Genomic DNA, 22,492 nt, shown 5'->3' on the forward strand with positions numbered 1-22,492 from the left:
GATTGATTGTTATTGAGTGTCGACGCTATTGACGGACTCTTGTCAATTACACTGATGTATCAATGTGATAGATAATCAAAACATTCTGTTTGGCTGTCGTATTTGCAATATCTCATCTTTATATCAGAATGAGATAACAGTTTTGTCAGTCTTCCAGTTTATGAACCAAACTGGAAAGAAAGGCATATATTTGTCATGTATGCATTAAACTGGGTTGGTTTTCATTTACAATCATTTGATTACAACTTTTACACTTTAGATGAATACAGAATCTATTTCAAAATTGTGTTCTTAGTCATTGACACTTGCATCAAACAATTCATTTTGACATATAACAGTACTGAATTATATATACATGGCATATAGGAACAATAGAATTTATGAGCCTGCTGGAATCAAGAACATAAAGTAAGTGAATAAGAATATGCTTGCCATATATAATAGAAAGGGTTGGGAGGGTGTATACTTTTTTTTTTTAATTGTCAGGGATTGACATTAATGGTTGTCTGATTGCCCACGACAAGTGAAGTTTGCTTTTGGACTTGTGAAATGTTAATATGCCCGTAGCCAATATGAATGGGCAAGTGAAAATTTGGTTTTACTGAGATGATTCCATAAAAATTTTGATAAAGATCTTTATCATATGATAATGTTTGTAGTATTATTTATTAGATTTGGAGTCAGAAAACTTCCATGTCATGCATATTTACTGCAATTTTTACTTGGCTTGTGGCTGGTATTGATTAATCTCAGATCCACACTCAATCCTTAACTAATATGTTTTGCTTAAATTTTTTAAAATTATTTAAATGATGTCTGGAAATGGCAATGAAGTCATAAGTAGACAAACTTTAAATATAGATAGTTTTTGGATGACATTGTTTTACCATGTCCATGCTGGAGGTCCCGAGAATGATTTTTTTCTTCTTTGCATAACGAAATTTAAACTTGTGAAATTAAGACTATTTGGTATAAAACATTACTTGATGAAAATTGTGAATTAGTGAATGTTCTAACTAATGTATATGCTTCAGGAAAACGATCGATATAAACAGATGAAATTGGTAATGTAAAGGAGTTTGTGCAAATGGACTTCTAATATGGCAGTCAAAGGGAAGTAACTTTCAGCAGAATATAATCTATCGAAATCTGTCTGAATTGTCAATGAAGTTTGACACTATAAAAATCTTTGGATTAGGTTATTTCTTCTATAATTGAAATATTTGATTGTTGAAATACTACAAATGAATAGGAGAACAAATTACTTTGAATAGTTGACAGCATGGCACTGTTAAATATTTTCAATTGAGTAAAACTAACCTCAAGTGAAAGGACCAAGATGCTAGCTTGATAAAGAATTTATGTAAATCTAAATTAAAACAGGAGTTTGTTGAATCACTGAAGTCAGTGGAGAGTTATGGGCCTTGTTCAGTTGCTTGCACCCTTTTAAAAGATACTGCAGGGGTTACATTATTTTCCATCTGGAATCAGTAACCTAAAACTTGTTTGGACAAGTAAATTTTAGAATTTGTTAGCATGGAAGGCATAAGGGTATCAGAGTTAATGTCAACCCCTGCTTACACATACAAATTCATATATTCCTGTAACAATTTTTACATTCTTCTATGCATTACAAAGTAAATATATGGAATGTTTATTTCATTCTTTATGCATTACTGTAAAATATGTTGTTGTTTTTTTTAATTTATTAGTATTTTTCTCTCAAATTGTATTTAGTATTTTTTCTCTCAAATTGTATCACTTTTGAAAGAATTCTTGCTCTTTTTTATGATGTCATAGTTTTATTTGCTACAGTTTTTAAGGGAGTGTCTTTTATACCGAAAACATAACATGATGGCAGATAATAGAAGTTTTCAATAGGAGTTTGCTAGATGATTATTGAATTCATATATTTCAAATATATGACAGTACGGAGACAATATTTATAGGTTATAGACTTTGTATGGGAAAATATGATGACCGAGTTTTTTGGCGTGTACACGGACCGAGTTTGCGAGGTCCGTTTGCGACAAAAAACGAGGTCGTCATATTTCCCATACAAAGTGTATAACCTTTTTATTATATACTTTCAATTTTATTTAGAAACTAACAATAATTTTATTTTTAACAATAACTTTATCGGTTCAACTGAGTAAAAGATGAATAACACGAAAAATTTGAAATTTAACGGCGTAGAAATTTGATTATGACGTAATGTTTGTGGGCCGGAATGTTTCCGGGCATATATCGTGTGATATATGCCCGCAAACTTTTAAAGAAAAAAGAAGAGATGAAATTGAAAGTATATAATATAATGGATTATTATTCAGGTGTAAGTAGACAGGTTTATCAGTTAATGAGGAAGGGGGCACTGAGTAATTTTCCCCACTCTTAAAGACGAGACCGTAGGGGCCAATATTTTTTCATGATAAAATTTAATATTTGGTCAAATTTCCTACCAGGTGATATTCCCATGGTAACTTTTGTATGAATATAACAATATATTGTGGAAAGGGTGCATGGAAGGTGAATATTCCAAATTATTGGGAATTTACTATATATATGAGAGGTGGTGGTTTTAATTTTCCCTTTCATACACATAACTTTTGCATGTGATCCTATTTCCATGGAAGGTAGCATACAATTTATGATGCAACAAATATGTATCTTGTATTATGTAGTTGCTTCAATAATGAGCATGTTGGCTCTTGATTTTTTTTATATTTCATACTTTTGAATTATTTGATTTGTTGAAACAACCATTGTGTTGTTGCTTGTTCACAATCAATTGACGTGCACTGCAGTCTTCATGAAAACTTTCTCAGTCAGTAAGGCTTGTGAATTTGACATTTTTTATTAGCCCCCCCCCCCCCCCCCCCCCCCAAAAGAAATGTATTTCAAAATCTATTTGACTAAGTTTTAGGATGGTTATTTTTATATACTATGTGCTAAACATTAGGCCAAGTAAAATTAATTAGTAGATTATCATTCAAACTTCACAAAAAAATGGGGTGGGTGGGAGGATTTTATTTTTTATTTTTCGCCATGGTATTCTTGACCTCGAAAATGCCTTCTCTCATTGAGAAAAGGCTTTATAAATCATAATTACATGTGTATTTGGGTTTCTAAAAGGCAAAGTGAAACAAAGTACGTTTACGATACCGGACCGGACATAAAAATATCTGGAAATCGTAATTTTGAAAAATAAAAAAAATCGGGGCGGGGCGATTTTCGAGGGGCAGGCGGGAATGATAATCTATTAATTAATTTTACTTGGCCTTAGTCCAAATTATATATACTATATCTGGCACATTCACCCTCAAAGCATACTACTTTGAGACAATTTTCAGACCGATTTTTACTATCCTCATGCATTGGGTTAGTGAGTTTTTATGAAGACTGGTACCATTTTTGTAATGCTGAATTTGCTTTTGTCGTAGAACTATGGCTTGTTTGTCTGAAAACTTGGGTAGAATGAATTGGAGCTGTTGTCCATCCCAATTTTCAGATGAGAGAGCTTCAGTTCTGTAGATAGTTTTTGTTTATACATACAATATTGTTTCAAATCTTCAGTGTATTGCAGACAACTAAATCAACCTACATAAATAATAATTCATGTGTCTGTATTAGACTAGCTGTAACATTTGTACTGGTCATTTTTGAGCAATGTTTATTCTGTAAAAGGATGTATGAATTTTGCAGTTTTTGTGATGCTTTTCATTTGCTATCAATCAAAATCACTTTAGAATTTCAGAATAATTTTACCATTGTAATTGTACACAATATAAAAGATGGCAAAGGCATTCATTATTTTGACAAAAAAGAGATAATGTGTTAACTATTTAAGTGACACTCAGGACATTAAGTATTTATAAATCTGATTATTATTGTAGTTCATTGACTATGACAACCCCCAAGAGACTTCGGGATCTCATAAGAGAAATCCGTTCAGCCAGAACGGCCGCAGATGAGAGGGCAGTAGTACAGAAGGAATGTGCGTCCATCCGTGACTCCTTTAGGGAACAAGACAATACTTACAAGTGTCGAAATTTAGCCAAGTTACTGTATATTCATATGCTGGGATATCCTGCTCACTTTGGTCAGGTAAACCAAATACATTTGTGAAGATATGACTTTTAGATATTGTTATGCTATATGTTAATTGAATCTGATGTTTAATTGTTTGTGTTGCTGTACAATTTATGCAAAAAGACAGTGTTAAGGTTAGGAGAATTTGGGGAGATTTTAAATCTCTACAGATTTCTGAATTAGTTGTGTTTATTGTAGTTGGAATGTATGAAATTGATAGCCTCTGCCAAGTTCACAGACAAGAGGATAGGTTATTTGGGTGCCATGTTGTTACTGGATGAGAGACAAGATGTCCATCTGTTGGTCACCAATTCACTCAAAAAGTAAGTAGTGTATAGAAATAAATAATTAAAGTACTGATAGTACTAAAAGACAAGGTGTTCATCTGTCTGTCACCAGTTCACTCAAAAAGTAAGTAGTATATAGAAATATATATAAATGATTGATGTTCAGTAGCATGGAAAGGAATGAAATTGATGTGTAGATTTCCTTATTTGGTATATCATAATTCAATTATTTTTCAACAGTTAAAAGAACATGCTAAAAGTATGTAAAAAGGAAGGATATATTTTGAATACTTAAATCATATTTTATTCACAAGAACATTATTTATGTATGATGTTGACTAGACTAGTCTTTTGTGAAGATTTAGTTCTGGTGAATTAAAAATTTGTACATAAAGAAGACTTTGGGTATTCAATGTATAACAATTATATTTCATATGTAGTAAATGGATGGTGGGATTTTTGTAGTGATGGTATCATTTTGAAGAGTTCATCAAATAAGAATAATCCACCATAGGAATTTTCAAGAATATTTTATTACTTCGATTTATTTCACTCAGAATTTAACATTGAAGTTATGGGAAGAGCATGTTTTATTGAACATTTTTCAAAGAAATTATAAAATTTTCATACAAATCTCTTGGTAGAAAGTTACATACACTTTGTCTCTATAAAAATACGAAATAAAATTAATCATTTACCACACACATTTTCAGAAAGTTAGATTTTTTTTTATTGCTATGATAGGGCAGATAACTTTTCAAAAAAGTTTCACTTGCAAAGGGTCGGTTACCAGTCATTTGAATTTCATCTACTTCACTTTCATCATTAACAATAAACATTTATGTTGATTTAAATCCTTCAAAATTTTTCATTTTCCTTATACATTGCATAACTTGGGCAATAAATGATGATTCATGAAAGTTATTTCTTCTGGATAAATCCATCATTGTATCTACGCAAAAATAACGTCTCATGAAATAAAAGTATTAGATAATAAATGGCTTTATTTGAATTTTGCAGTGACTTGAACCATCAGACCCAGTATATTCAAAGTCTGGCTTTGTGCACTCTTGGCACAATTTGCTCAGTGGAGATGAGTAGAGATTTGGCTGGAGAGATTGAGAAAATGATCAAGTCATCAAATGCTTACATCAAGAAAAAGGTCAGTCTAAATTATATACTCTGTAATCAATGCATTGATTCCAATGCATTAGACTTCATACAATCAATACACAGATTTTTTGAATTGTTTGCCTATTAATATAAGTAATATGATAAAGCTAACATACCTATGAATTTCTTAGAAATGTCAGTTACTCAAAGTATTTCCTTGAAAGCTGATTATGAAGCAAAAGCAAATGAATTTAGGGCTGTTCTATTTAAACATATGGGGTACCTGGGGACAGCAGTGTTTTAAAAATCTACAGGTGGTTTACACTGGTGGGATATTGATTCTATGGTTGGTGGCTATTGCACGAAAATTGCTTCTGCAGGTGGTTAGTTTACTAAGCCATATAATATGTGAGGAAATAATCAGAAGTGAAGCAAGACAAGTAAAGAATTGAAAGTTAAATGTGAATCAAACAGTGTTTGCATCTTCGTTTCTTCTCTGGTGACTGAATTTCAATCTGGATTTTGTTTACGGAAAGATTCTAAAAAACTACCGTAACGTTGAATAATGGGCCTCTGCAGCCACCTTCCTTGAAATTTACCTGGACTGAAATAAAATAAACACCACCTGTCAATCGCATTGGAGACAATAGATCGGTCCCTGACTGACAGATCCAACCAAGCTCGTCAACTGGGTACCTGAGCTCAGATGTGTTTATAGCAATTAACTGCAGGCATATCCACCCCTTTCATCTACTGCAAAAATAAGGTTGCAGTATTTTGTTTTTTTGATTCTGTTTACCTACAAATTTGGGTGCAATTTTAGTTTATATAAAACATTTGGTGGCATGATGCCAACTGCTAAAATAAGCCAAGATTATTACCACAGAAAGAAAACCACTATATTGTATTTCTTGCATATTTGTGCAGTCTTTGGATCCAAAGTGTATCACAAGAGTATTTTTATCATCAGGCTATTCTGTGTGCATTTTGCATAATCCGTAAAGTGCCAGATTTGATGGAGATGTTCATTCCGGCCACTCGCTCCTTACTAAACGAGAAGAATCATGGGGTGCTGCTGACAGCTGTGTGCCTGATTACAGAAATGTGTGAGAAAAGTCCGGACACCCTGCATCACTTCAGAAAGGTTAGAGCCGATTTAAAAAGTAAACAACTTTTTGTCTCAATAAAAGAAACTATATATTGATAGAGTTTTGTTACTGTATTACATGTATTTGTTTAAATTAGTGCAGAAAATTGAATACTTTGAGAGTTTTTAAAATATATGGTGAAACTGCATGGTTAGATAGTATGTCTTAATTATGTGACATTGGTTGGAACAATGATACTAGACTTTTAGTTTCCTAGGAGCAAATTTCTGGTAAGTGTGGCACTGTCTGCAATGATTTATAAGAAACTAAAATGAAGCCAATGAAAATATAAGAGGCAATGCTGATGACTTGTTTTCCTGCAGGTGGTACCTATGCTTGTACGCGTCCTCAGAAATCTGATCATGGCCGGTTATTCTCCTGAACATGATGTGTTTGGTGTCAGTAATCCCTTTTTGCAGGTACAGACTCTCTCCTTTCTTATGCATGACCTGTCTAAACTATTTTCAGGTGGTTCCAAATCTGGTCCGAGTTCTCAAGAACTTGATAATGGCCGGTTATTCCCCAGAACATGATGTATCAGGGGTTAGCGACCCGTATCTGCAGGTATAAAACAGCCAGTGTTGTAGTCCGTGCTTTAAAGGTTTCTGGCACCATATTCACACTCACGTAACCTCTGCTGTCGGAGTTCTCTGTTCCTCACTAAAATCATCTCTATTCTTTCTTTACTCTTACCATAGATCGTTAGCATGGGGGGTAGAGGTAGAACACGGTTGATGAATTTTATCGGGAGTGTGTATACAAGGGAATGCTAAATAGTAAATATATAATGGTTTAATTGGCGCCTCATCCAATATGCAACATAATGTAGTTGGTTAATTCTTCTTTTTTTTCACCAAATAGATGAAGTTTTTGATCTATTCAGTTTAATCATATTGGCAAAGAATTTCAGGGTTGTGTTGTTTTTTGTTTTTATTTTGTTTTGTGGTTGTTTTTTGGATTGCTTTGTTCAAATAGTGCGTATACATTTCTGCTAGTTGTTGTAACATTTATTTGATGCTTACTGTAGATTATTACAAAAAGTTTTTTCTTCCCAAGATGAATTAAGTGTATGTACAGTGATTGAGGGGTCTATTTGACAGATACACATGCCTTCATTCTCTATTAAGCCTAAGTTTTCTGATCTTTTCCATGTACTACATGAACCATTCTGTTAAGAACATAGCATGTTGTGTTTTGCATGCAAAGAAGGCTATACTCTATATAGCTTTACTAACAAATACAAATTTGTTTTCCTTCATATTTTGATACAAGACTGCATGTGCAATAGAATTTCACATTTCAGTATTTCTTATTTGTTTTACTTCACTTTTATATTGTAAATGCGTTTTAATTTTTGCTTAGCTTTGTTTAAAGCTATATGGTCTGTATTTTATCCAAAATTTAAGCAAAAGACATGTCAAATAAATAGATTGTTTTGAAACTCCTTTCATTCATACATAAACATGCTTTTATTAGAAAAAACTAATGTGAATAAAATATTGTTTAATAACAATAAAAACAGCAAGAATGATGCATATTCATGCAAAGTACAACTGGAAACAAGTGGACAATCGAGAGAGAAAATATATTGCATGTTTTTAGGTCTCCTTACGGTATACATATACATGGTTGTATATACCCTGTAACTGTCTACCAAAATTACAAATTCCTTATCAGGGGTTTTAGGCCATAGTGCAGAAGAAGATATTTAAAAATGATGACGCGTTTTATCTTGTGAAATCATCTTTACTTCAGTGCATTATAACAAAATACTAAGTATATGGTTATAAAAATTTTGGAATTCATGACCTCTGGATTTGTTACGGTGGCTTCAGGGAATTCAAAAAATCTAGTGAAAATGACATGCATAAATTTTATAAAATACACTTTTACTTATAAACATTGAAAAAAAAAATGAATCTGGAAAACCAAGGACAATTTATTTTCATTTTTTGAAAATAATCAGCACCTTGTTTGAGTTGTCCATTGAGGAGTTGTTGCGCGTTTCCTGGGTGATTGTTTAGGCCCATGGTCTCCTTTATACTAGACAAAATATAATGTTAACCACCACAAACAAAAGCATCAATAAAGAAATGAATTGTAGTCTACACAGAAAGCATGATATTGTTTATGAATATCAATAAGCATCAGGTGGTTTCTTTTTGTACTTTCCTGCTGCAATAGTGTTTGTGTAAAATGCTTTAATCTGAATATTCATGGGGGAAAGCTGATCAGATTATTAAAGGACATGAACATTAACTAATTTGTCATTGTTAGGAAAATTTGTGAAGTTTTTTTTATGCCTAAAAGATATGCCTGACTAGTGGACCATACAGCTTTAAGACACATGTGCATGTGTGTAGTAAATTCAAAACTGTACTAACAGTCGTGTAGTGATATGTACTTGATCTTATATCAGTTATTGCTTGATTTTGAAGCTATAAAGTATATCTTATATCAAATGATTTATGGCATGTTAAATTTATATTGAGTAGTGAATGTATAGACTTAAGATAATGTTAGAAAGGATTTTATTTTTCACTGGTAAATCTTAGTACTATATATGTATTTCTGGAAATTTTATGCACTGGATTAATTATTATTTTTACATCCAAATTGATCAGGTGAAGATTCTTCGATTGTTGCGAATTCTAGGGAAGAATGATACTGATGCCAGCGAGACAATGAATGATATTTTAGCACAGGTATGCCCATTATATTTGTTCTTACAAAGGAAGAACAAAGCGCATTCATTTCGGTTCAGATTTATCCATGTCCAATTTGGGTTTTGGTTTTTTTATGATTTCCACATTATGACATTTGTATTTACTGTGATTGTCTTGCAGGTTGCCACCAATACAGATACAAGTAAAAATGTTGGCCATGCTATTCTCTATGAAATTGTTCTGACTATCATGGGGATCAAATCAGAAGCGGGGCTCAGGGTAAGTTGACTTTATGGAATACATGCATAATGAATAATTTTTTAAGTAAAATTGAGTATTTTTAAATGATCTACTGTTTTACAGGGATTGTAGATAAAGTATGCATACATATTTTTTTCTATTACAGGTTCTAGCTGTCAATATTCTTGGAAGATTTCTTTTGAATAATGACAAGAATATCAGGTATGACTGGGTTTTTATACACAAGGGTTGCTTGTATTTCTTTGTTCCACTTTATTACCTTGATCAGCTTTCAGTGTACTGTGGTGTTTTATAACAGCCTTTCTAAGACCTGGTAGAGAATTAAATCTTTTATTTCATAAGACGGATCAGGTCCAATACTTTTCACAGAATTTGTCTCTGCTGTTTATAGTGTTCAAGTACACAGCAGCAAAAGTAATGACATTTCTTGATTTTACCAAAATTTAAGTAAAACGTTATTTGTGTCCCTGTCATAAAGTGGTAAGGGCATGCAGTGTTACCTCTTCCTTTTTTCATTCCATCATAGCTTCTAGACTACTTGTCGATAATGAACTAATACTTGGTATATCTCGTTATATTGGTGATGTATAGATCAAGTTGGAATTTAATATCATTTAATAACTTTTAAAGTGATGACTTATAAACGATGCTGATTGGTTGAAAACTTCGTTTGATTTCTCTGTCAAAATTTCGTTCGGAGTTTATCTGCACTAAGCCCGCGGGACTACTTTTCCACACAAGCATTATATATAACGAAATGCATTTGTTTGATTTTTGTTTTTCATTGCTATCAAAAATTAGCACAACTAAAGATATGAATAAAATACAAATTAATTTAAAGAAACAACATACATAGGCGATGACGTGGCAGAGTAGTCAATTTGATGACGTAGACCACTTACTGGTAGAAGTAGACAGATTACACGAGTTCCCGGTATGAATCGTCTGCTTTACCAGATCGATAACATGACGGAGCAAGTGGCGACTTCTGATCTGGTAAATATCAATGAAATTGAACTGCGTTATATGGGGCTCAGTCAACGAGTGCGTTTTAAACGTTTTCCTCGATATTGAAATGGAGCCAAATTGCATTCCAACGACACATCCAGTTCAACGTCTCCTCCAACACGATGCAGCATAAATCCAGTCACCACTTGTTATCTTCCTTTATATTTAATTCAGCTTTTAACCATTGCACCTTTAATTTGGCGTATAATCCATTTAAATCTGCACAGTAACTGTTCCTGACCTGAACGCACAGCCATGTCGTTTTGTTTTTGTTTTCATTCTTGCCTATATGTATTCCTACGCGCCATTTCAGAAACGTTAATTCAAGCTTTTTGATGGGAGAAACTATTTGTTTTTCTATCTTAAAAACATAATTAAATGATAAGAAATAAAACTTATAATTCTTTGTTTGATGCAAGGAAGTCAGCCATTATGACTGTGTGTTATGCCTCCTTAAGAGATAACAATCTGATTTTTTTGGTATGTCTGTATATATGGAAGTTTATTAGATCATATTCAAGTTATATCTTGATTGACTTATTTTCACCAAAGTTATTTCACTTAGTCTTTGAAAATTTCTAATTATTAACAGTTTTCTGGATTTCTTTTATACTGACGTTCTTTTAGATGATAGGCAGATTTTTATTTTGTATATTTTTAATGATAACTTAGGGATAAGATTTTACTTTTCTTAGTGAAGTAAGTAGTATCTTAATAATTTATTATAAGGTCCAGCTTGCATTTTCATGTCCTTATAGATTAATGTAATTTATATCTCTTCACAAATGATTTATTTAAGAACTTGAAAACACTAATATAACATTCATGCCATATTGACACATCTATCTACCTTGAATGTTTTTCATTCGGAAAACAAATAGCAGCTTGATACAATCAAATTTTTTCTATCGAATGTATGTACAGGTGACTTGATGTTGTTTGTCCAAGTCTGCACTTGCTGTTTTCTTGAGCATAAACTATGTGAAAAATGGCCATTTGATATCAAAATACCAAAATTGTTGACAAAATCTCGTCTTTTTGATGTCATATATAAGTACCATTCTACTCATTTTATCAGGTGAAGAATGACAACTGAGTTGCATCAGAATAGTGCACAAAATAAACTTAATTTTGAATCAAAAACGTAAATGTCAATATGATAGATAAATAGAGTCCTCATTATGCATAGTCCCACAACTCGTGAAACTGTTTATCATTGTAAATTTGTGCAGCTAGAATTTGTACTAAATTCAGTCAATATACCAGCGCTATAAAATGTTTGATATTTGATCCAATACATTGTGGCAGTAAATTATGAAATTTTATGGGCGATACATGCCTGGAATTGAGAGAGTTGTACAGGGGTGTGATTTTTCTTCTTTTCAGAGGAAATCATCTGATTTGTTCAATTTTTGAAAAAAAATAAACACTCTGGGTTTGATCTAAAGTGACAGAAAATGATATTTTACCATGTAGGGTGAGGTGTTTTCCTCCCTTTTTGACCAGTTTTCCTCTGATCTCTGAGGAATTCAGTCACAGCCCTGGTTGTAACACCTATTTCTCTTCACTAACAGATATGTGGCATTGAACACTCTGCTGAGGGTTGTCCACGCAGACTACAATGCTGTCCAAAGACATAGAACAACAATAATGGATTGTCTTAAGGACCCAGATATTTCAATAAGAAGGTATGTTTTAATATTCAAGATAATTGCATGTTTTACTTGTGTAGGCATAGTGTTTCTTTTGTGTGTGCAAGACATGTCTCCCTTGAAAAACTCTGAACCTTGAGAATGAGCTAAATTTACACCAAGTCCAGAGAACATTGAGATAATCGAAATTAAGTAGCAGACTAAAAGGCATACATGTAGGTTTGGGGGGGGGGGGGGAGGGGGGGGGGGGGCATGCAGGTTAATGCTGAGTTATGTGTTTAGACATAAGGTTTCAGGGGAGAAAGAAATGTGCAGGTTAACACTGAGTTTTGTGTTTAATCTGTACTGCTGGGTCTTGAAGAAAAAATAATTTAAAAATGAAGATACTACTCTCTCAAGAAACAAAATACCAACAAGCATGCTGTTTTCATTACACATATGATATAAATTTGATGAGTGTACATGCTTTCTGACCTGTTGGGTGTTATTTTTTTCAGCCCCAAATCACCTAAATTATTCTAAATGCATCTGCCATGATTGTGATATTACACATACACTGTACTGTACATAAAACCCTTGTTATGTTAAAGAATTTTTGACATAAAAACATGACAAACATCTGTTTTTTGTAGGCGTGCAATGGAACTCTCATTTGCCCTTATCAATTCTGGAAATATACGTGGAATGATGAAGGAATTACTACAGTTTCTGGAGACTTGTGATCCGGAGTTCAAAGCAGACACATGTTCCAACATTGTTCAGGCCGCAGAAAAGTAAGTTTTCGTTAAACCAACATTTAATGGACATTTCTTCATAACAATGGGAAAATGGGGTGAGAAGGGTTCATGATGATAAACGAGGTGGTGAGCAGTGATGTTTCACGATTTGTGTCAAAACTCCTAATACTTGATGCAATACTTCCTTGTAGATACTCACCAAACAAAAGATGGCATATTGATACTGTCATGAAGGTGCTACGTCTGGTGAGTTCCATTTCTTCATTGAGTTTCAGATCAAAGAATTGTGGAAATGCAAATATAGAGTATATGAACATAACATATAAACATAGAAGATAGAATTACGAAAATGAGGACCATGTTAGTTGTATATGGCAACAGTGGCACTATGACATATGTATTGCCATTAATTACTTCAGGGAAATGTAGGACATACTCATAATTATTTATTTAACATATGCAATGATGAAAGGTTCAGTATATGAATATAGTAATGATGAATTGATATAGATTAAAAAAAATAATTATAGATTATATGTATTATGTCTCATATGTTTCTTTCAGCACAAAATATCCTTCATACTGTATATGTTATGAATTGATTTCCTACTTCATTTTGCAAACCAATTTTTATGACTGAAACTTAGGTGGTTCTTAATGCATGTTCATATGTATATTGTACTATTGAACTCGCTGAGATTCACTTGACTGGATATATTCTGAAATTGATGTCTAGAAATTCACATTCTACTTTGGCCAATTCTATTGATCAAATGATAGGAACTCTTCAGTATTGAGAGATTATAAATTATCACATCATGGGATCCATCATTTAACAGAAATTTAGGGACAGGTTTTTATTTTGAGATTCACAAACCTAGATGGTGAAGCAATGCAATATTAAATTAGTTTAACAGTCAAATCACGTATTTGAAGTAAACAGCATTGCCACCTAAGTGCACATTAAATGCTAGAACTGGATGAAGTAGAATGTGAATGTCCAGACATAAATTACAAGTATGAAGGACTAACCCAAGATTTGGTAAAGGCAGAAGTCCAAATATGTATGTGATCAAAATTTTATTGATAGATGACGTTCAATTATCAATTCGTATGATTTTTAACTGATTATCCATCACTAATTAATATTTTGTGTATTTCAGGCTGGTTCTTATGTCAGGGATGATATAGTGTCTATATTAATTCAATTGATTGCTGAGACTTCAGAACTGCACAACTACACAGTACAACAACTGTTTCTGTTGATCAAAGACGACATTACTCAGCCACCTCTGGTCCAGGTGGCGCTGTGGTGTATGGGAGAGTATGGAGAGAAACTGATCTCAGGTGTTTGTGAAGAGGATGAGCCTGTTGAAGTGTGTAGCTTGCTTATTTTACTTGATTGTATTCTTTCATTATTGTTTTTATTTTTTAACCCCCCCCCCCCCCCCCCCCCCCCCCCCCCCCCCCCCCCCCAGATGGAATTAGGAGATTAAAATCTTTTAAAATCACAGTAGCTGAAAAAACAGCAAGGCCAAGGTGACTCATGTGAGTTATGTGGCCTATGGGCCTCTTGTTTACTGTGGAATTGGAGCCTTTTTGTCCATATAGCATGTCACATATTTGAAAAATTTATCTCTGATGGTGATGGGCATCGTTAATTGCATAATTTGTACACTAAATGATTCCCAGTCCAGTAAAAATGGAGATTAATTTTAAACATGAATACAATGATAACCTGGATCAGAACAATTTCTGTTAACATTTGTAGGTATCAGAGGATGAGGTAATTCATGTGATAGAGAAAGTCCTAACCCAGAACTATTCCACTGAGGTCAGTCGAGAATATGCACTCACTTGTTTAATGAAGCTGAGTTCCCGCTTCAGGACATCCGTGGGGTATGTTGTCATTTATCTGTTTACACATGGTTAGTTTTCTAAAGTATATTTGGTTAGTCTTCTAAAGACTGTTTCCTGAATAAGTGTCATTAAAGTTATCATCAATAAATCTGAGTTCAATTAGTAAGAGTTGTCTCTTTTGTTTCCTAATTACAGAAAAGTCAAGGCTGTGATAGATGCGTATGGTGGTTCCACACATGTAGAACTGCAGCAGAGATCTGTTGAGTACTCCAATATTTTCTCCAAATATGAAAATCTTAGGTAAGATCATTTTTAAAATGTGGATATTCAAGTAGACTGCACTGTAGTTATGAGGGGTTTTTTTATTGTAAGGAGTACAAGTATGTATGGTTAGGGCTCAGAAATCAACGTGTGTGCTATTGTTTTAAAATGGAAGTGTATTTTGTGCATTATTTCCAATGCAAGTCAACTTTTATTGTCAATTTAGTAAAAATGATGCAAAACAAAATTAATGGCAAGGTTAAAATTGTTATTCTGTCGTTTTTGGTATTTGACATGAAATGGGTACTTTTGACCCAGTTTTTTCCTTTATAAAACATTAAGTGCAGGTTTTGACAAACTTTGCATTTATACCAGAGATAAAATCATGATGTTCCCAATCTAACACAAGTGATAAAAAAAGATTGTGTAAAGCTGTGTGTATTCTTTAAGTTTTTGAAAGAAAACCGTTCCCAAAAATCAGCATTTAAACTGAAAGATTATGAATAATGAAGCCTTTTTGTAACCCATAATCTAAAAGCTTTATAGAAGAGAAGATGTTGTATTTGAATTATTAAAAAACTTGAGGTTTGATATGATATGATATTGTAATTTCCAGATCAGCTTTATTAGAGCCAATGCCATTAATAGAGGGTAGTAGAAGCAAAAATGTTTTAGCTGATAGTGACAGTTCGTCTGATTTACTTAATCAAGCAAGTATTCCTAACGGAGAGACCGTCAGCGTAGATAAAGCCAAAAAATCACATAATACAGAAGTAAGTGGAATGTCATATTGATGTAAAGTGATAAACAATAAAAAAAAAAAAACATTAATAAGAATGTTATTATTTGCTTCTTGCATCTTCAGTGTATGAATTTAAGGGCTATGATTTTCGTCATTGTAAATTTTATTAAAGAAAAAATTGTTTCACTTTCAGAGCCAGAATATATTAGATTTATTAGATGTAGGCACCCCATCTGTTACTTCTTCAAATCCAGCCCCAACACCTGCAGGTGGTGCGGATGATCTGCTGGATCTTCTAGGGGATGTGGCCTCCATATCAAATCCAGGTACAAAGCCGTGTATTCGTCAATATGATCATCTTGGTGAAAGTGCATTTTTTCCCCCATAGACATGAAAAAAAAAAGGAATATTTGTATATTTTTCTAGCTCCACCCATGAAGCAGACAACTTCTCCAAACTTACTGGACGATTTAATGGGGGGAGACCCAGTGAATAACAGCCAAATGAATGGCAATGATGGTACGTTTCATTTGCTTCATATGCAAAAAATAAAAGAGGTTATAATTTTTTTCAACTTGTTCCCAAATATAATCATATAGTCAGTTTCTTTACTCTATGACTGTATTTTGTAGGTCCCCAGAAGGTAACAGCGTATAATAAGAATGGTCTAATGGTGGAATTAACCTGTGAGCGTGACAACAGTCAGGGAAATGTGACTGTTATCAATGTCAAGTCCTCCAATTCTACTGCCACTACGATGTCAGAATTTGTATTCCAAGCCGCTGTTCCTAAGGTGTGTGTGATGACAACCCATCCAATTGTACACTTCATTACTCTTTCCATATTTTTTTCCCGATGGTCAAGTTGACTTGTGTTTTGTAATTGGTCAGCGTCTGTCATGTGTTAACCTCTTCTTGATAACTACCATTCCAATTCTTTTCAAATTTTGTATGAAGCATCTATTGGACAAATGGGATCCAATTTCACAATAATAACAAAATCATTATAGTGATTATTGTCTTTATCATTTGAAAAACTTCTTTAAGTTTGCTGATACAGTATATAATCTGAATGCAAATTTAGGAAAAGCAGAGGAGGATGTACTGAACTTGTAAATTTCGCAAGCCCAGGGTTTTGACCCTAGGACGGGTCTAAATTAGTCATATTGTGTTAATGTTGCCTATGTTATGTAAAGTCTTTCATCCGTATATATGCACTTTCAGGGGTATTTAAGTTTTAAGAACACATCTTGATTTACACTATTGCTGAATATTAGAATTATCTAATCCTACTTAAAAACACTTTCTACTTGAATTTCAGTCATTCCAACTTCAACTGCAGTCGCCGTCAGGAAGCACACTTCCACCAATGAATGATGGGGCAGTTACTCAAGTCATCAAAGTCAACAATCCTCAGAAAGTAAGTCCACAAACACGGGGGGGGGGTATAATTTCTTATACTTCACAAAAATCTAATAAACATAATTTGAATTTCAGTACTATATAGGCCGTCACCAAACAGGCTAAATTGATTTCTTTAAATTCATTACAGCAACCGATAAGACTAAGGATTAAAGTGAGCTATACACAGAATGGGAATAGTGTCACAGACATTGGTGAAGTGAATTCATTTCCATCAACATTATGGCAGTGATGCTAATTGACATCTACAGTGGTTAAGGATTTTCTACAGGGAACAAGGACACATCTTTAAATACAGCTCTACACACAGCTGGCCTCCAACAATGGACAAATAACCTTCAATGCCCAAGAATGGGTATTTCAAAGCAGACATTGTCTAAATTTTGATCATACAGACTACAATTTAATATGATAAAGTTGTAGTTGATATGGAGTGCAATACTAGGCAGTGCTCTTCTGAATTAGAACAGTTAAAATATGTGTCTTTGGAGTTCTCCCAAGCTGTGTGGAGGAAGAATATCTTGTTCCAAGGCCCAAGGCCAAGTGCTCTTTCTGCAAAGTTGATCTGTACTTTGGAAGAGGGGGGAGATCCTGAATATACTGTGCTGTGAGATAGAAGTATATCGTAAAATAAATATTGCTATTTATTTACCATGTTATCATTCCAATGAAATAATGTGATTGTTATTCATTTCTTATTATTTTTGCTATAAAGAGTGTAAATTGACAAATCATGATTGAACATGGATACAGGTGCAAGTTGTGTGTTTTATAGCTTAGACTGTTGCTCTGGACCGAGTGTGCTTGAAACTATTGTTTGTGATATCATTAGCGGCACCCCCAGGTTGCATGAATTTCTACCTTACAAAGGGAATATATATGTAACTCACCTTTATTTCTTGTACAAGATTTGAGTCAAAATTAAGTAGTGTATATTTACTACTAGTATGTAAGCTACTTTAAACCTGAACAAAGTGCTCAAATGGCATTTATCTTAATGTATTTCTGTCACGGGATTAGTACTATAGAAGTTCCCCCTTCATCAGCTATAATGAAGTACAATGGCATAATAAGGTTACAAAATGTAGATGTGTAGTTAGTAGGATGTTAAGCAGGCCTAAGAAATATATCAGATAAACAGCTATTCATTTACTAATGACTATTACATTACAAAGATTAACAGATTTCTTTGTAATGTAAAATGAAAGATATTAAAAAAAACCCTGTTTCTTGAGTAAAGATTAACCAGAGTATGAAATTCCAAAATGGCGCTGGGCGTAGGAAATGGGAGTCGAGCACAAGTTGTAGCTAATGAATGCAGTAGTTTAGATCGTACAGTGAACACTACACCTAGTCAAGAAGCTCAGTTCTTCCATTGATTAGATTTTAATTATTTGAATAGAATAACAGCTGTTTGTAAGATAGATAAGTCCCTCTATTGTCAGAAAATGCCATATATGCTGCAGATGGGAAGTTATTATTGATTAAGTAGGTAAGATGGAACATGTTTGCATGTGAAATAAAAGCTGAATTTCATTTCAAATATCAGACATACTAAAAAGTTACATATGACATGCAACTTGCACATTTCTGAGCACATAATGTATCATTCAGTGGTATTTATGTTGCTAGCATAGGCAGTTAGGTGTCGAGTTTTCACAATGGGCTGCTTTCAAATATGCACTATTGCTCTAGTCTGTATTGAACATTTATCATGAACAAACTTGTTCTGTTCATTGCAAGAATACATGTATTCTGTTGTGTATGAAAGCACAGTATGTAAAGATGTATGTGAAAGAAAGTGTTCTCTTCCAAAGGGAGGTTGTGGTTAGTTGAGATCTCCTGTTTCAAGACGTGTCAAATTTCTGTTAAACAATTCTGTATCTAAGGTCAAGATCTAATGAACTGAAAGTGGCCTAAAAATATATCAAATTCTAGTTATTTATGTCAAGGAGGGTCATCAAACATAGAGTTTTATGTTGTGTTTCTGGGAACAAAAAGAATGTATTGGAATTATTTTTAATTGTTGAACAATAAAATATGTATACAAGTAGATTGCCTACAGGTTTGATATATGTTACTGCTATAAAACAGCATTTTCTATTCAAAAGTTTTGGTATTTTCACACAATTTTGAATTGTATGCCAACAAAATATTTTATTTTTATGTAATTCAGTTAATTTCATAATGGATGGACAAATTACTTATGACATCATGATGAAATAAGCCCTTACTAGATGTTAACCTGAAACTTGACACATTTCCCCTAGAAATCGTAAATTTGAAAAAAGCCATATAGTTCTTTTTGATCTGGACACTAATATGCTATGATAACTATATTTATGCTATATTATAAAGAAAATTATCCATCTTTCCGTCCGCTCTGCATCTTTTTAGAAATACATATCTCTGCAATAATATACATGTATTCAGATAACAATCCTATCATCCTGTCTTGTGGTTGATGATATCAGACACTCCTATCATCTTGTCTTGTGGTTGATGATATCAGACACTCCTATCATCCTGTCTTGTGGTTGATGATATCAGACACCCCTATCATCCTGTCTTGGGGTTGATGATATCAGACACTTATTAACCTCTCGGGAGTAGTAAGAATGTTTTTGTATGTGGTTCAGTTACGTATTCCCTGGTGAAGTGGAACTGTGCGTGTATTGTAATGAATTCGGAACAAGTTTCTTGTGAACTCCATATGATTAATCCTGCAGGCTTTTAGAGTTCATCTCAACCTGATCAAGTGGTATTACTTTGTATTTCATTGTAACTCTTCAAAGTAATAAATCATACAAATGTGCACTTGTTTAGTATTCGTTAGTTTGTATTCTCGCCTGTCCGTGCAAGATGTAAAATAACCAGCCTCGACTAATCTCGCTGAGATTATATGCAATCATCTGCAAGTAGTGTAGAAGTTTGTTTGCACCATGAGCCCCTGGACTAGTGTGCGGCTGTCATTGAGATTTAATATTTTACCTATGTTGAGTATATATGTATATCTTGTGTTTGAAATCTCCACCAAATATATAGCACTGGGAGCACAAGTAGTGTTTTTATATTTTTACATTCATTGTAGAACAACCATTCGCCTGTAATAGATAATTAGCAAATAAGTACACTACTTCTAGAAAGTTGAGACATATATTTATGCTTTATATACACGATTTGTTAAGAGAAATTGTGTATTTAATACTGATAGTTGTAAAACAGAACATGTACTGTTGCATTTATGAGTGTAGCCGCTCACTGGTTGCATTTTACGATCGATAACCCGACCTTACGTGATGACAGCAATAAACTAGTACACCTACAAAAAGAAGTAATGATCCATTAAACTACATAGCACGGGCGATTTCGATAAGCAAATATTTCTCGACCACCCCTGCATAAAAGGATGGATTAGCAAAGAAGAATTCAAGCAAATGACTTCAGTAAACATACATGTACCAATATATAGATTGTTTATTTATATCAATTACCTGCGGGTAGATTGTCATCTGTGTACGTGTGTCTGGCGTTCGATCAATAGAAATTGCACGCTCTGATTACCTGGGTATTCCCAAAAAATCATCTTCCTGAAAGATAAACTGTTGATGTCGAAAACGAAACTTAATTTGATTAGTAATTGGGTAAGCATATTTGGCATATTCTGATTCGTCTACCTTGGAATCTGCTTATTTGCAAAATATTTTTTATCTTTCAATACTGAAAGTTCTTCATATTTTTTTAAGTGAACATTTTTACGGTCATTTGAATATATGGCTTTGAACGAAAAAAAGCCGGACAATTTTTTTTTTGACATTCCAGTCTCTGTATCTGACTAATGGCGGGACTACGTGTCGTCAGGGGCCCAGACTGGGAGCAGGGGGACACTGATGGTGGGGAGGGACACCTGGGGACGGTCGTGGATGTCAGCGAGAAGGATGGTGTGGTCAATGTTGTGTGGGATATAGGAGAAAGCACAATTTGCCGGATCGGAAAAGACAAGAAATATGATCTGAGAGTGTTTGATAATGCTACTATTGGTAAGATTTATTTTGCAGCGAGGTGTAGCTCACACACACAAAATTTTTAATGATAAAAAGTATCTTCTACAGTGTAATAAAACCGCATCGTAATAAACTAATAAAGTCAGAAACTTGTCAATAAACGGCACCTTATACATTGAAGTGATTGCATTTCAGTTTGGAACATCGATAACGCATGACAAATGGACGTGTCAAAAGATTTCATTTATTATAATGTTATCTAAATGTGACAAAAGATCACAAGCGTAACAAACGAAATCTATAGGGGAGAATAATTTGCGGGGGAAAAGTTGCATTGTTTTACCAAGTTTCTTTAGTTATTGTCTGTCAGATATATTTTTTTTTTCATTTCCAACCTAGAATCTATATACAATGTTGAAACCAACCTTCAAAGTTGGCCTAAACAGCATTTCCCCCATTTTGACATGAATTTTGGCTTTCAAGGCAAGCCTGCCCTTCAGATTTTTTTTAAAAGGTTACATTCTTAAAAACATTTTAGGGGCACACCTGCCTTTGGGTCGAAATTCACGAATAACCGACAAAATGTAGGGGAACTGATTTTGAAAACCTACTTGAGTTATATTTGTCCTTAGATGCACCGCACCGCCGCGGTGGCCTAAAGGTTAAAGCGTTCAGCCCGCATGCGGGAGGCCGGGGTTCGAAACCCGGCCGTGACAGACCTTAGTCGTTAAAACAGATAGTGACAGTTCCATCGCCAAACGCTTGGCATCAGGTGTGAATGTCACGGGTCCCCGGAGATGACCTTAAAAACGGATGCCCGGTGTCACAGTAGGTGTGGCACGCTAAAGAACCCTCACTGCTCAATGACCGTAAGGGCCGAGCAAAGGCCTAAATTTGAAGCCCTTCAACGGTCTTGATGACGTCTCCATTTGAGTGAAAAATTCTCGAGAGAGAGAGAGAGAGTGAGAGAGGTGTTAAGCAAGATACAATCAATCAATCAATAGATGCACCGCAGGCAATATACATGTATGCTGTGATTACGTTTTGCCGTGGTTCGAATCCGTCTCGCGCCACACTTTTATATTTAGTTTTTATTTCGCATTTTCAACATGTTTTTCTTCTTCATATCTTATATAATTATGCGTATATTTTCATTCAATAATCTAGTTTAAGTGCAGTCGTTATATGAAAGGCATTGAGAGTTTAAATCTGTATACAAATGCAGTCAAGTGGAACTATCCTC

General features: G+C 33.9%; 2 protein-coding genes and 1 long non-coding RNA gene across 7 annotated transcripts in view; 2 read left to right on the forward strand and 1 right to left on the reverse strand.

Moving 5' to 3' along the window:
* The window catches only part of LOC125681954 (AP-1 complex subunit gamma-1-like), a 20,707-nt gene extending 647 nt beyond the window's left edge, over positions 1-20,060 (forward strand). For 2 of the 3 annotated variants that reach the window (XM_048922258.2, XM_048922268.2), the window contains exons 2-21: positions 3,894-4,104; positions 4,288-4,412; positions 5,397-5,538; positions 6,460-6,633; positions 6,961-7,056; positions 9,262-9,342; positions 9,484-9,582; positions 9,710-9,765; positions 12,147-12,260; positions 12,857-12,997; positions 13,153-13,207; positions 14,125-14,337; positions 14,733-14,860; positions 15,017-15,121; positions 15,699-15,855; positions 16,018-16,150; positions 16,251-16,343; positions 16,457-16,617; positions 17,145-17,243; positions 17,376-20,060. In XM_048922258.2, coding sequence (XP_048778215.2) covers positions 3,894-4,104; positions 4,288-4,412; positions 5,397-5,538; positions 6,460-6,633; positions 6,961-7,056; positions 9,262-9,342; positions 9,484-9,582; positions 9,710-9,765; positions 12,147-12,260; positions 12,857-12,997; positions 13,153-13,207; positions 14,125-14,337; positions 14,733-14,860; positions 15,017-15,121; positions 15,699-15,855; positions 16,018-16,150; positions 16,251-16,343; positions 16,457-16,617; positions 17,145-17,243; positions 17,376-17,477 — 2,485 coding nt within the window. In that variant the 3' untranslated portion in view covers positions 17,478-20,060. Of the gene's footprint in view, positions 1-3,893; positions 4,105-4,287; positions 4,413-5,396; positions 5,539-6,459; positions 6,634-6,960; positions 7,057-7,105; positions 7,202-9,261; positions 9,343-9,483; positions 9,583-9,709; positions 9,766-12,146; positions 12,261-12,856; positions 12,998-13,152; positions 13,208-14,124; positions 14,338-14,732; positions 14,861-15,016; positions 15,122-15,698; positions 15,856-16,017; positions 16,151-16,250; positions 16,344-16,456; positions 16,618-17,144; positions 17,244-17,375 lie in introns of all 3 variants that reach the window. The other variant, XM_048922251.2, reaches the window with a different exon arrangement.
* On the reverse strand, positions 19,251-20,848 carry LOC125682066 (uncharacterized). Its single transcript, XR_007372398.2, has 3 exons — positions 20,740-20,848; positions 20,480-20,567; positions 19,251-20,349 (listed from the first exon to the last, which is right to left on the reverse strand). It is a non-coding gene; the product is annotated as an uncharacterized LOC125682066 (long non-coding RNA).
* Positions 20,815-22,492, forward strand: part of LOC125681915 (E3 ubiquitin-protein ligase MIB2-like) — an 11,975-nt gene continuing 10,297 nt past the window's right edge. For 2 of the 3 annotated variants that reach the window (XM_048922197.2, XM_056160262.1), the window contains exons 1-2: positions 20,815-20,889; positions 21,068-21,285. In XM_048922197.2, coding sequence (XP_048778154.2) covers positions 21,084-21,285 — 202 coding nt within the window. In that variant the 5' untranslated portion in view covers positions 20,815-20,889; positions 21,068-21,083. Of the gene's footprint in view, positions 20,890-21,067; positions 21,286-22,492 lie in introns of those variants that run through there. The other variant, XM_048922202.2, reaches the window with a different exon arrangement.

Source organism: Ostrea edulis, chromosome 1 (assembly GCF_947568905.1).
Source record: "Ostrea edulis chromosome 1, xbOstEdul1.1, whole genome shotgun sequence".
Classification (NCBI taxonomy): Eukaryota; Metazoa; Mollusca; class Bivalvia; order Ostreida; family Ostreidae; genus Ostrea; species Ostrea edulis.